At 39.9% G+C, this 14597-nt stretch overlaps 7 protein-coding genes and 1 pseudogene across 7 annotated transcripts in view; 3 read left to right on the forward strand and 5 right to left on the reverse strand.

The window, feature by feature from the left end:
• LOC104766163 (putative F-box protein At3g22650) lies at positions 14-1522 on the forward strand. The gene has a single exon (XM_019241142.1). It carries the CDS (start codon positions 230-232, stop codon positions 1388-1390), a length of 1161 nt encoding a protein of 386 aa, XP_019096687.1. The 5' UTR covers positions 14-229; the 3' UTR covers positions 1391-1522.
• On the reverse strand, positions 2090-3584 carry LOC104766164 (probable rRNA-processing protein EBP2 homolog). Its single transcript, XM_010489997.2, has 2 exons — positions 3475-3584; positions 2090-3158 (listed from the first exon to the last, which is right to left on the reverse strand). Exon 2 carries the CDS (start codon positions 3156-3158, stop codon positions 2277-2279), a length of 882 nt encoding a protein of 293 aa, XP_010488299.1. The 5' UTR covers positions 3475-3584; the 3' UTR covers positions 2090-2276.
• Positions 3748-4554, reverse strand: LOC109130824 (probable rRNA-processing protein EBP2 homolog). The gene is made up of 2 exons (XM_019240889.1): positions 4505-4554; positions 3748-4188 (listed from the first exon to the last, which is right to left on the reverse strand). Exon 2 carries the CDS (start codon positions 4186-4188, stop codon positions 3748-3750), a length of 441 nt encoding a protein of 146 aa, XP_019096434.1. The 5' UTR covers positions 4505-4554.
• Positions 5455-7968, forward strand: LOC104766165 (annotated as a pseudogene).
• Positions 8197-10075, reverse strand: LOC104766166 (pentatricopeptide repeat-containing protein At3g22670, mitochondrial-like). The gene has a single exon (XM_010489998.2). The coding sequence runs from the start codon at positions 10019-10021 to the stop codon at positions 8330-8332; it is 1692 nt and encodes a 563-aa protein (XP_010488300.1). The 5' UTR covers positions 10022-10075; the 3' UTR covers positions 8197-8329.
• LOC104766167 (protein RDM1-like) lies at positions 10323-11128 on the forward strand. The gene is made up of 2 exons (XM_010489999.2): positions 10323-10592; positions 10672-11128. The coding sequence occupies exons 1-2, from the start codon at positions 10472-10474 to the stop codon at positions 11037-11039; spliced, it is 489 nt and encodes a 162-aa protein (XP_010488301.1). The 5' UTR covers positions 10323-10471; the 3' UTR covers positions 11040-11128.
• Positions 11060-13774, reverse strand: LOC104766168 (pentatricopeptide repeat-containing protein At3g22690). The gene has a single exon (XM_010490000.2). It carries the CDS (start codon positions 13758-13760, stop codon positions 11187-11189), a length of 2574 nt encoding a protein of 857 aa, XP_010488302.1. The 5' UTR covers positions 13761-13774; the 3' UTR covers positions 11060-11186.
• The window catches only part of LOC109130825 (F-box protein At3g22700-like), a 2736-nt gene continuing 2109 nt past the window's right edge, over positions 13971-14597 (reverse strand). Inside the window, exon 2 of the mRNA XM_019240890.1 lies at positions 13971-14492. Coding sequence (XP_019096435.1) covers positions 13971-14492 — 522 coding nt within the window. The remainder of the gene's footprint in view (positions 14493-14597) is intronic.

Raw genomic sequence — 14597 nt, forward strand, 5'->3', positions numbered from 1 at the left:
AAAAAAAAAAAAAAAAAAAAAAAAAAAAATCCTTCAATGAGATCTAGAAGGGGAAACTTGTCAACCAAATATGCGGAAAAAGCCATTTCACGTCACATAATCTAGAAAATAAAAACTAGAGGTAACGTTTAATTGGTGCTTATCACCAACCATTTCACGACGTAGTTTTTAGAAGCGAGATCATTTCTTTGTGTCATAATTTACTTTCTTTTCTTCGTCTCAATTTTGAATGGCTTCGTCAACTGAACGTTCGTCGTTGCTTCCTATAGATATAATAGAAGAAATATTTTGTAGGACTCCAATCGAATATTTGACGCAGTTCAAGTTGACGTGCAAACAATGGCACGTTCTCTTGAAGGACAAGAGATTCATCTACAAGTACTTGGATCTTGTCCAAGATCAAGAACGTTTCATAAGAATCGGACATAATGTTCAGATCATCGATCCAGTGAACGTAGCTCGCTCATCATCACCAGTTCCAAACGTGATTCATAATCTAGCTCAAATCTCAGCTATGGTCCATTGTGATGGATTACTGTTATGTAGATGCAAGAACATAGGTTCAAGAAGCTGCAAACTCGCAGTTTGGAACCCGTTTTTGAACCGAGTCAAATGGATCGAATTAATGGATTTTTACTCGAGTAATGACTTTTACGGTATTGGATATGACAATGCATGTCGTGGTGAGTACAAAGTTGTGAGGATTTTCGATGGAGAGCTCGACGACGAGAGTGAAATCACGAGTTCTTGTGAACCAAAGATTCAGATATATGATTTCAAAACTGATTCATGGAGAGTACTTGTTGATAACACTACTTTGGATTGGTCTCTAGACCCGCCTTGCAAAGGTGTGTCTGTGAAAGGAAACATGTATTGGATTGCTCATTGGAACAATAGACTCGAAATTTTCATCCAAAGTTTTGATTTCTCGACAGAGACATTCAAACTCGTTTGCGATATTCCATTTAGATGTGGTGTATTAGATACAGCAGCCTTATCGAGTTTCCGAGGAGATAGGCTTTCTTTGTTACATCAACATGGAGAAACAATGAAGATCGAGGTTTGGATCACAAACAAATTGAGCGATGAGGTTGTCTCGTGGACCAAGTACTTAGACGTGAGTAGTCCTGATCTCCCGACATTACATACCGATCAAGATCTCGCACATCCGAGTTATTTCATTGACAAGAACGATAGTATCATTGTATGGTGCGAGGAAGAGACGGAAGATGAAACAGATGATGATGTTACCGTTAGAGTTTGCAAGATTAGTAAAGATGGGATAGTTGAAAAACAAGTTGATGCGGGACGATGTGATTTGCGTAGCGATGATAAGCCTTTTGTCTGCGGTTATGTATATGTTCCAAGTCTGGTTCCGGTTCCAGAATAAAAACTTGTGAGGGTTGATACTTGGTGTCTGCATATTTTTCTGTTCTAAGCTTTGCTTTGTTGTATTACTATCATGTTTATAAGTGTTAGTAACGCTCACAGCTTATAAATGTTTCAGCTTCCTTTTTGAGGAGCTAGTCTTACTAGCTATGTGGGTGATCTAAATAGAAAACTGATTTTGGTTGTTATTTTGGATCATAATCTTGAAAAGGACTAGGTTTGGTTCAAGTTTTTTTTTTTTTTTTTTTTTTTGGTTTTTTTTGGTTTGGTTCAAGATTTGTGGGTATGTTGTTGCAAATTTTTGAATAATTTAGTGAGGAAAAAGTGGGTTAGGAAATTAGAACCTTATGTGGTTATGAACTTCCCATGATTCATAAAAAAGGGAAGGAAGAAGAGTCACATCGACAGCTGAACGGTATGGAGCGAGAGCTGACACAAGTTTCTACAAACTGGTTATTGGCTTACCCACAAGGAATCAGGTTGCACAAAAAGAACATGAACAGAGAATTGGAAGCAGGCATGATAATAAGCTCCAACAGCAGAGTTTACCAATCCTAAAAGAATGAGAGAGGACGAAATTGGATTGTTCTAAGAAAAGAAAAAGGCTCAAGTGACCTTCAAAATTATGGCAGAACCTTCTTTCAATAAGCAGTGCTGACTAAATAGTAGCTGAACTAGCTAAGTGCTTTCTAAATCACGAGTCTTTGAAAACACACAGGCCTTTGTTAATCCAAGTAATCACTAGTACAAAATTGTAGCTAAAAGATAATGGTTCTACAACCCTTACCACAGGGTTTCCAAAACGAAAATACAAGTTCTTAAAATAACCAAGAAGGACAAAATAGTTTATAGTAGTTTTTGAAATGGGGTTTAGATGATCAAACCTTTTACCTCTTCTGCCTCTTGTTACCACTGGCTTTCCCACCACTAAATCCACCTTTGAAATCATTCGTTGTCTCTGCAGTGTTCTGCTTGCTCAAACCCTTCCTACCACCATGACCAAACTTGGAATCCCTAAACTCCCTCTTCTTGTTGTTCATCCTCGAAGCAGGCTTTCCTTTACCACCTGATCGATCCCCGGGAGACACACCTGGTCTTTTCTTACCACCACCTCTCTGAAAACTCTTACCACTCTCAAAATCAAGTTCAGGAACACCCTCTTTATCACTAAAACCACTCTGCTGCCTCTGTTTCCTCCACTTCTTCACAGACTCAATATTATCCTTCTTCTCCTTAGCACGTTCCTTCATCTTCTGAGACTGTACTTCCTTAGCCATTCTCTTGTTATCCCTAGCTTTCCTCCTCTCTTCAGACTCCTCCATCTGTTTCTTCTCATACAAAAGCTTAGACTTCACTTTCTCCATATGAGTATCCGATTTCACCATCTCCGCATAGTAATTAGCCGGCCTGAGGAAAATCATATCCCTCTCCTGGAACTTCTCATACCCTTGTGTAGTCCCTTGATGAGCTTGATTGTAAAACGCCATCTCCCTCGTAAGGTCATCGTTCACATCTATACCTTGTTCCTGGTCAATCTCAATAGTGAGCTTATGAGTCCAATCAACATCTTCAGGCCAGCTTATATCTTGAAGCTTATCAAGCAACCCTGCTCTGTTGTATACTGCAGTCTTTGTAGGCTCAGCTAATTTCTCTGTTATCTCGTTCTCTGTATCGGAATCTGAAAGAGACTCTGCTTCAGAGTCAGTTGCGTCATCCTCATCAATCATGTTCATCTCATCATCTGACACTATCTCCTCTTCAAACGACATCTACTCAAAGATTCAATATTAACAAACAAAAATTAGGTTCAGAGTGATACAGAATCAAACAACAACAAGACTCGACTCAGAATCAAAATATTCAGACTTTTAAGCATTTGGGTAAAAAAAAACTAGGGTTTATATGACACCAACGGTTCGTTACCTTCTATATGACAATAAAGTTTGATTCTTTATCTAAGGATATAAGGTTATAACCGTGAACAAAATTAGGGTTTAGCAAATCTAATTTAGTTGGAGATTCTCTAAGACGAGGAACAGTAAGATTGAAAAAAACCATTTGAGAAAGGAATAGAAGAGAACTTACGGTTAATTACGAAGAAGATTGAAGAAGCTTTTGCTTGAGTAGGGTTTTAGAGAGAGAGATAGTGAACGGCCGGCGCAAAGAAGAAGATGAAGAAGAAACAAAGTTTTTAAGGGTTCTCTGCTTTGTAACTAAAACCCTTTCTTGATTTATACCATACCGGAAATTTTACTAAACCGGAATTTACGGGGTCTGAATTATTTAGTGATGGGATTCGATAATAAACCGCATCGTACCGGATTTAGAAGCTTAAACAAAAATATCCAATATAGACATTCAAAATTTGTCATCCATTGATTTGTTTAACCGGACATTATAAAAGTACAAAACCATGTAATTTTTGTTTTTTCGTTCCGGTAAGGTAAANATATCCCTCTCCTGGAACTTCTCATACCCTTGTGTAGTCCCTTGATGAGCTTGATTGTAAAACGCCATCTCCCTCGTAAGGTCATCGTTCACATCTATACCTTGTTCCTGGTCAATCTCAATAGTAAGCTTATGAGTCCAATCAACATCTTCAGGCCAGCTTATATCTTGAAGCTTATCAAGCAACCCTGCTCTGTTGTATACTGCAGTCTTTGTAGGCTCAGCTAATTTCTCTGTTATCTCGTTCTCTGTATCGGAATCTGAAAGAGACTCTGCTTCAGAGTCAGTTGCGTCATCCTCATCAATCATGTTCATCTCATCATCTGACACTATCTCCTCTTCAAACGACATCTACTCAAAGATTCAATATTAACAAACAAAAATTAGGTTCAGAGTGATACAGAATCAAACAACAACAAGACTCGACTCAGAATCAAAATATTCAGACTTTTAAGCATTTGGGTAAAAAAAAACTAGGGTTTATATGACACCAACGGTTCGTTACCTTCTATATGACAATAAAGTTTGATTCTTTATCTAAGGATATAAGGTTATAACCGTGAACAAAATTAGGGTTTAGCAAATCTAATTTAGTTGGAGATTCTCTAAGACGAGGAACAGTAAGATTGAAAAAAACCATTTGAGAAAGGAATAGAAGAGAACTTACGGTTAATTACGAAGAAGATTGAAGAAGCTTTTGCTTGAGTAGGGTTTTAGAGAGAGAGATAGTGAACGGCCGGCGCAAAGAAGAAGATGAAGAAGAAACAAAGTTTTTAAGGGTTCTCTGCTTTGTAACTAAAACCCTTTCTTGATTTATACCATACCGGAAATTTTACTAAACCGGAATTTACGGGGTCTGAATTATTTAGTGATGGGATTCGATAATAAACCGCATCGTACCGGATTTAGAAGCTTAAACAAAAATATCCAATATAGACATTCAAAATTTGTCATCCATTGATTTGTTTAACCGGACATTATAAAAGTACAAAACCATGTAATTTTTGTTTTTTCGTTCCGGTAAGGTAAAAGTAAAAAAAATGCTTTGAGAGATCAAATAACAGAGTATATGATTGTCATTGCACAGTTGAAAAAACAAACTTTGAGCGAATATGTATATGATATCATTGAGCTATTAAACTTAGCATCATGAACACAAACACAACCGTCTTCTTTCATCTTCTCTTGTATTATGTATGTATAGACTCCTAAAGCTTCAGCTACGTGTTTAGATTTCCCAAATTCGTCGTCTCCACCTTGTGAGCACGAGCTGCAATGCAACAGAGACATTGTCACGGTGGATTGACTTTCGGACTTTTGGAGTCACAATTTTTACCTTTTCTATTGTTTGTTTCCATATTTGGGATTTGGTTTGTTTTTTACTGGCTCTAAGAATGGAAATATAATTATTTATGACAAAAGAAAATACTTTGAAGAGAGCCAAATCTTCCCTAGTCGTAAAGAGAAAGAAAGAAGACAGAGTAAAAACCCTAATCTGCCGCCTCACAGCCGTAGGTTCGTAGATCCATCTTCTCATTACTCTAAAGCTTCTTGAGACCTTCCTCATCTCCGATCTGCGCTATATATATACATTTTTTCATACTTTGCAGTTGCAGGATGGCAAATCGATCGGCGCGTATTGCTATCGTGAATGATGACCGGTGCAAGCCGAATAAATGTCGACAGGAGTGCAAGAAGAGCTGCCCTGTTGTCAAGACGGGTACTTACTTACTTACTTTCTCCTCGTTTCCATTCTCTCGCTCTATAACCTAGTGTGCCTCACACGGTTTGTTTTAATTCTCTCTCTGTAGGGAAGCTTTATATCGAGGTGACATCAGCATCCAAGTCTGCTTTCATATCAGAGGAGCTTTGTATAGGATGTGGTATCTGTGTGAAGGTTCGTAGTATTTGGGTTACAACACATTCATTCATGTTGGAACACACTACAAATTAATTGACATTCGTTTTGTTTTGCAACAATCGCAGAAGTGCCCTTTTTGAGCTATTCAGATTGTTAATCTTCCCAAGGAATTGGAGAAAGATACAATCTACCGCTATAGAGGGAACTCGTTCAAATTGCACAGGCTTCCAGTTCCAAGGCCGGGGCAAGTCTTAGGTTTGGTTGGCAAAAACGGTATTGGTAAATCAACGGCTCTCAAAATCTTGGCTGGATTAGAAAAACCAAATCTTGGCAGATACGAGGTAATGATCTAGTCCTTATATGTATATGTTATGACATTGTTCTACTACTTACCTACCATGTTGGGTATGCAGAATCGTCCGGCTTGGCAAGAAGTTTTGAATCACTTCCGCGGGTCAGAACTTCAAAGCTACTTCACACGACTCGTAGAAGAGAATCTAAAGGTATGCGTAGGGGTAGAAAGATACTGATCTTGATAAGGGAGAGAAGTACACATAAGTTGAGTCTAACGCCTCCACCTTGTATGACAGGCCGTTATGAAGCCACAACATGTAGAAGACATAAAAGAACGTGCTCCTGGTGAGCTTGGGAAAACACTTGAGAAGCTGGACGAGAAAGGAATGATGGCGGAGATTTGTGCTGATATGGACTTGACCAAGATCCTGGAGCGTGAACCAAAAGATATATCTGGTGGAGAGCTGCAGAGGTTTGCGATTGCTTTAGTTTTCTTGCAGAAGGCAGTGATATACATGTTTGATGAACCATCTAGTTACCTTGATGTGAGGCAAAGACTCAAAGCTGCTCAAGTTATACGCTCGCTCCTCTGACATGACAAGTCAGATTCTATTCTATCATCATCTCTCTGTTTTTTTTTTGAACATAATAATTTAGGCTTAACATATGGGCATTGGAATTTGTTGCAGCTACATAATTGTGGTGGAGCATGACCTCAGCGTCCTTGACTATTTGTCTGATTTTGTTTGCTGTTTGTATGGGAAACCAACAGCTTATGGTGTTGTGACTCTTCCCTTTTCTGTTAGAGAAGGGATCAACGTGTTCTTGTCCGGGTTTATCCCCACTGAAAACTTGCGTTTCCGGGAAGAATCTCTCACCTTCAAGGTACGTAAAGCTTTTTGTTTCTCTCATGCATCAGTGGATGTTTTGTGTGACTGTTACTGATCACAGTTTGTTTCTTTCCCAAGGTTTCTGATACTCCACAAGAGAGCGATGGGGAAGTGAAGTCTTACGCAAGATACAAATACCCAAATATGAGTAAAAAGATTGGAGATTTCAAGCTGGATGTGATGGAAGGGGAGTTCACTGACTCTCAGATTATTGTAATGCTTGGGGAGAACGGTACAGGGAAAACTACCTTCATCCGGATGCTGGTAGCTAGAGTTCCTCCATCTCCTTTTTGTTTTTCTCTCTTTATCTTCATTGTTGTGGTTAAGACTTTGAAGTAATAAAACATTGTTTCCTAATGCAAAGGCAGGTGCATTCCCACGTGAAGAAGGTGTAGAAGAATCAGCTACTATGCCAGAGTTTAACGTATCATACAAACCGCAAGGGATTGGTTCGAGGCGTGTGTGTACAGTAAGACAGTTGCTGCATAACAAGATTCGTGATGCATATGTGCATCCTCAGTTTGTGTCGGATGTAGTGAGACCGCTTCAGATTGAGGAGCTTTTGGATAAAGAGATAAGCAAACTCTCTGGTGGAGAGAGGCAGAGGGTTGCCATAACTCTATGCCTCGGTAAACCTGCTGATATCTATCTAATTGATGAGCCAAGTGCGTATCTAGACTCTGAGCAACGGATCACAGCTTCAAAGGTCATTAAACGGTTCATCCTACACGCGAAGAAGACGGCGTTTATCGTGGAGCATGACTTTATAATGGCGACCTACCTTGCAGACAAAGTTATCGTCTACGAAGGACAGCCTGCTGTCAAGTGTACTGCTCATTCTCCACAGTCGCTCCTCAGCGGAATGAACCTTTTCTTATCGGTAATTGATAACACTTTTTTCATGCTTATTATAAGATTAAGCCTCCCTCTAAGAACTTGAATTAAAACTTGTTGACCTTTTGCAGCACCTCAACATCACATTCAGACGAGATCCGACTAACTTCAGGCCAAGGATCAACAAATTAGAGTCCACCAAGGACAGGGAGCAAAAGCTTGCAGGATCATACTACTTCTTAGACGATTAATTCATGGTAAAAATATAGAGAAAGAGAGCTTATTCGATATGCATATGTGCCTCAATTTGTTGTTGTGTTTGTACTGTGCTAGCTAGTATTCAAGACTGAAGCAATTCCTGTTCGGATTGCTCTAGCTTCTTGGTAATTCATATCGGTTTCTAGCCAAACAAGATACCCAATTTAGACATGGATGTATGTATTGTCATCCATTGATTTGCTTCAGACATTACATAGTCCGTGTGAATTCATTTCATTCCAGTAAGGAAAAACATGCTTTGAGATCTAAACAGAGAGTCTGCTACAGAGTATAAAATCATTCCACCGATAAAGAAAACAAAACTTTGAGCCATGGCTCCAAACTCTAATAATCTCTACGCAACAATAGTTTTCGACTGAACCAAACTCTGAATCTTGTCTTTTGCTTCTGCCATATTTTTCCTCTCAAGCTCCTCTACCAACATTTTGCAAGTGCTATCTCTAGGAACCATTCCTTTCCGAACTGCCTCCTCAAAGAACAAGCAAGCTTCTTCAACTTTCCCGCTCATACACAACCCTCTAATGAGAAGGATATATGTCGACACATCGATGCTAACATCGTTTTTCACCATGTGATGCAACAAGATCCCAAGCAGCTTCATCTTCTTCTTATGGCAACACATCTTCAGCAATGGAGCATAAGTCTCAACATTTGGACTGCACGATTCCTCTTCTTCATCCTCCATCCTTTTAAGCAAACGTAGAGCCATCTCATCTCGAGAGTGATGAAGCGCAGCAGAAATCATAGTATTGTAGACCAAAACATCACGAGAAACTCCTTGATTCGTCATGTCCTCAAATATCTCAGCTGCATCCTTAAACCTACCAGTCTTTGACAGAATATGAATCAACGAGCTATAAAACTTAGCATCAGGAACACACCCATCTTCTTTCATCGTCTCATAGACTCCTAAAGCTTCAGCTACTTGTTTAGATTTACCCAACGAATGCATCACTATAGTATAAGTCACAACATTAGGATTACTCCCACTCTCTCTCATTTCTTCCAACATCTCATTCACTCTCCTGAAATCTCCTTCTTTACAATAAGCCTCAACAAAGCTAGTGTAAGTAACAACATCAGGAGCAAACTCAGTAACCTTCATCAAATCCATCATCTTCCTAGCATCATCAAACTTCCGAGCTTTACAAAACCCATGAATCAAAATGTTAAACGTCCGAGCATCAGGCTTGATGGTATCTAAAAGCTTCAGAAACACTTCATGAGCATGCTCTATACTATTCTCTTTCACAAGTGCATCCATCAAACTGTTCATAGCAACAGTATCTGTTCTCACACCATAACTCATCTCCATCCCTAAAAAAGCATCAACAGCTTCACTATATCTCCCTGATTTCGCTAATCTCCTCATAACCTTACTCATGGTATCAAGCGTAACAAGCCCAGATTCATCACTCTTCTTTTTCTTCATCTCATCAACTAACTCCCACATCAAATCAAAACTCCTACATTTCCCCAACACATCAACCATTGCGTTGTAACTCTTAGCTGAATGCGTATAACCTGTTTGTGAATTTGCCCAAATGAAAAACCCGTAAGCTTGGTTCCACACATTACTAAACCTTCTCAAAACTTGCAAAACCAAACTCTCTGTAACCACCACATCGCAACCACTCAACTCTTTAACAACATCTAAGTGAGACGCGTCCTTCTTGTTCAGAAATTCGCAGACTTTATCAATATCTTCCACTGGCTTCTTCTTCACCACATTCCCTTCTGAGACTTGTTCACTACTAAACTTCTGGCTCTCGACCCAATTCGCCAAAGAAGGGATAACGAAATCTTCATCGTCTTCTGAGACCAAACTCGAAGATGAAGAAGAAGGCTTGTTTGATAAAAAGTCTTTAATCCAAGACGGAAGCTCCGGCGACTCTGCGGCTACAACAACCGGTGACTCCTCCTCAGTGTTGGAGAAAGCGTTGTTCGTTACCAGAAACCTCCGTTGGAAGATTCTCCGAGGTAAAGTATACGAAACAAGCTTACTAATCCTAAGCTTAGTGAGCATTTTTGTTCAGATTTGTAATTTGTTTTTCCGATCAAAGTTCGAATCTTTAAGACCTAAAAGCTTGCTGCTTTGTGTCGGTTCAGGTCTGGTACGGGTATTAACCCGGTTCGAATCCTATGGACCTCAAAGCTTTACGCCGGGTCGGATCGTTAATGGTTCGATTTTATTAAAATTGAGATTTTTTGGTTTTCTCATCTGATGCTATCACGGTTCGAATCCGTTTGAGACGGGCCTAAAGTTTTGCGCCGGTTCGATTTAATATAATTTTTAGTTTAGATTTTTTGGTTTACCGCACAACTGACAAGTGACAATTTTTACTAACACGTGTACAAGTCATCCTCTTCGTCTTCTTCGTTAAAAACCCTAAGATTTAAGGAGCCGCGTGTTAAGCAGTCATCATCGCCGTCGTACATTTTAACTGTCTACGGCGCCGTCAGAATCTAACCGACCATGCAGACCTCGATGACGATGGATCTACGAGCATCAGGTGACTCCGGTTCATCTGATGTTGATGCTGAGATCAGTGATGGCTTCTCACCTCTTGATACGTCTCACGTCGCTGATGAACAAGGTACACGATTGATTCTCCACCATTTTTTAAACCCGAAAGATTTGATTTTTGACTAACGAATACTCTGCATTTGAGTCAGGTTCGTTGCTGAGAAGAGCAGAGATGTATCAAGAGTACATGAAGCAAGTTCCTGTTCCGACGAATCGTGGCTCGTTGATTCCGTTCACAAGTTGGGTTGGATTAGGCATGTCAATCAAACAGCTTTATCGTCAGCCTTTGCATTACCTCACCAATGTTCTGTTACAAGGTTGGGATCAATCAAGATTTGATACTGATTCTGAAGACCAGGCTTTGGATTCAATCATTCATCCTTCTAAAGCTGAAGCTACCATCTGGCTTGTTGAAGAGATACATCGCATCACTTCGTCTCCTCTTCACATTGCTCATCTCTGGAGTTCTGATCCCATGTATCACTCTTTCATTGACCCAATCTTTCCTGAGCAATGAAATGTGATGAAGGCCTCTCCTTTTGTATCTACTTTTTTTTTCTTGAAACCTTGTTCAAGCATTGAAATGTGAATCTTCCTCTTTTTTAACTTTTAGACAATGAAATGTGAATCTTCCTCGTTCATCTTTTACTTTCTGTTTCTGTAATCACCAGAAGTCACCGCAAGAACACTTCCCTTGATGAATGAAATGAAACCGGTTATTGTCTCTTAGAATGATTTCTCTGTTGTATACTTTGGATGCAAATTTGGCAAATGAATGACAGTCAGAGCATACTCTTAGGTTCTTGACTATTCTGATTGTTGTGCCTTTGTCTGAGCTAATGAGCCCAAAGGCCATTGCAAGTTTCTCGCTATGTCGACTAAGCATAAAGATCTTCTCTTTCTCATCTACATCCATTAGAGCGTTACTAAGATCAGGTACATGGCCTAAGTGACTCGCTCTTGCGGTGATTTCCTCCAGCATTGCTGCTATTTTTGGCATTTCAGGGTGTGACTCATCTCCTGATGTGAACTCATGGGTCTTACCTCGAATCTGTATTAAACTAGTTCCTGGCGGTTTACGTAACCCTTTCTCCTTCATACTCAGCCTTACTTTAGCCATATCATTCCATCTTCCAGCTGATGCATAGACATTTGATAGAAGCACATAACTTCCAGTTCTCTCTGGAGCCAGTATTTGTATCCTCTCAGCGGCATAAGCTGCCATCTCGACGTTTCCCTGAACACGGCAAGCAGCTAAAAGAGAATTCCAAATCACATCGTTTGGCTTCATAGGCATGTCCTTTATAAGTTGCAAAGCTTCCTCTAACAATCCTGCTCGACCAAGCAGATCAACCATGCATCCATAGTGCACATCTTCTGGTGAAACTCCATGAAGTTTCTCCATTGAATTGAAGATTTCCTTACCCTGTTGGACCAATTTACCATGGCTGCAAGCTGTCAATGCTCCAACAAACACAACTCCATCTGGTTTCAACCCTTGTTCAATCATCTCATTGAAAAGCCCTATAGCTCGCTCAGCATTTCCTGCCATAGCCATTGCTCCTATAGCCGCTGTCCAAGCCGAGACATCTCTGTGTGCCAAACTATCAAAAACCAACATTGCACTTTCAGGATCCCCGCACCTGGAAAACATATCTACTAAGGTTGTACCAAGTCTGACATCAAGATGAATTCTGTTCTTCACAATGTAGTAATATACCCATTTCGCAAGATCAAGAGCTCCCAAGTGCCCACAAGCAGATGCAATACACATCATTGTCACACCATCCGCATTGACACCCTCTTGGCTTTGCATAGACCGGAAAACTTCAATCGCTTCCTCAAACATACTTTCTTGTACCAGAGCGCCTATGATCGTGTTCCAAGAAACAATGTTTTTCTCAGGCATGGTTTTAAATGTTTCCAGAGCTGCATCCACCTCACCATTCTCTATATAGCCAGAGACTATCGAGTTCCATGTCACCACTGTCTTGTTCAACATTCGATCAAAGATCCTAAACGCAGTATCTTGCCTATGACATTTCATGTACATATCAATCAACGCATTGCAAACGTTGTCCCAACTTTCAAACCCATTCCTCAGTACATACCCATGACAGCTCTTTCCCCACAAGACGTTTCTCAACTGTGAACAAGATGAAATCGCACTCAACATCGAAATCCTATCAGGTCTAATACCAGAATCCATCATCAAATTCAAGACACCTAAAGCCTCCTTTGTTAATCCTTGCCGCACATAATTAGATGCCATTGCATTACACAAATCCAAATTACTAGCACCGTACTGTTCAAAAAGCCGTTTTGCTGTATCTATAGCGTTGCATTTCATGTACATATCAACCAGTGCACTAACCATAAGATCATTCACTTCAATCCCAGAACTACAGATAAAACCATAAACCTTCTCACCCGTTTCAAGATCCTCTAACTTAGCACAAGCCGATATCACACACACCATCGTGACCGAATTAGGAGTCACGTCTTCATCTCTAACCATCCGGAAAAACAAATCAACAGCGTCTTTAGCTAAATCCCGCCTCGCGTACCCACAAATCAAACTCGTCCAAGAAACTACATTTCTCTCAGACATTTCATCAAACACTTTGCGTGCATTATCAAGCTCTCCACACTCTGCGTAGAAATGAACCAGCGAGTTCTCCACAAACAAATATTTAGCGTAACCCATCTTAACGATCAACCCATGAATCTGTATCCCATTACCATTAGCTCTGCTCTTCGCACACGCACTCAATCCAAAAGGAAACGTGTACTTATCAGGAGAAATCCCAGAGTTCATCATTCGGAGAAAGAGCAAAATAGCTTCGTTGCATAACCCAGCAGATGCGTATCCACGAATCAGAGAATTGTACATGAAACAAGATCCATACGATTCACCATTCTCCTCCTCTGAGTAATCAAACACTTCTTTAGCAAAGCTTAAGCTTTCACGAGTACCCAATTCACAGCTTCGTGCTACAAGCTTAGTTATAGCGGAGACATCATTATCAAAGCCTCGCTTCGTGAGCGAACGATGAAACATCTTAAGTTCATCAATGGTTTTGCAATTCTTCAACGACTTAATCGGAGACGACGATGAGACGTTATTGGTCGTTGTGGCTTTGGTATGCTTTCTCTCGTTTTGAAGAAATGGTTTAGTAGTCGTGGTGGCTAACACCAATGGAGAGAGATGAAGAACACTCGCTACCAACATCGCCATTTGTGTTTGCTCTTTTACGGATTCAGTATTCGTTATTTTTTTTTTGAAAGTTTGTCACTTTATAACTTTTATTTTTATTATAAAAAAAAAAAAAAATCTAACCTCATCAAATTAATTTTTATTTTTGGTTAGGAAAAAGTTTCAATTCAAACAAAAACAATTACCACACATACAAGAAACGAATCAAAAAAGTACTCAAAAACAAATTATTCAAACGACATTGTCTTTATATATCAAAATTTGAAACCCCGAGACTCTTCCGTATCGTGTTTTAGAAGTGCACAAGATTTTGTATCTACGACAAGATTCGTTGTTTTGGATATATCCTAGAGTGAAATTGGTGCCGTATCTCTTGTAATCATCTTTGAATGGGATCCACCTGGTTTCTCCTAGACACGGATTCCAAACTACGAGTCGATCGTCCTTGGTTGTGCATAACAACAAACCGCCACTGTGGGAAACTCGGACTATATCGACTTGTCCTGAATTCGAATGGGAACCGTTTAGGCAAAGTGCACCTTTAAACTCTATAGATGGTGTAACAGCGTTGAGATTGAGGCTCACTGGACAAACCCTATGTTCCTTCAACATGAGAACCATAGAGTCCTTTGCAACAGATTTGCGAAAGTGCTTCTGGGTGAATCCTCGGTCTCTGAACAAAGCGTTCCATCGTTTGCAAGTAGTTCGTAATCGTATCAAATATGTGGTGGGAACCTTAAGAGAGTATTTCCTCTACCAATTCCAGAGGAAGATCGGGCACCATCATCCACAACCACAAAGCTCCCAACGAAGAAGAACGTTAGGGTTTCGTTTTTTTTTTTTTTTTTTTTTTCTTTT

This window comes from Camelina sativa, chromosome 19 (assembly GCF_000633955.1).
Source record: "Camelina sativa cultivar DH55 chromosome 19, Cs, whole genome shotgun sequence".
Lineage (NCBI taxonomy): Eukaryota > Viridiplantae > Streptophyta > Magnoliopsida > Brassicales > Brassicaceae > Camelina > Camelina sativa.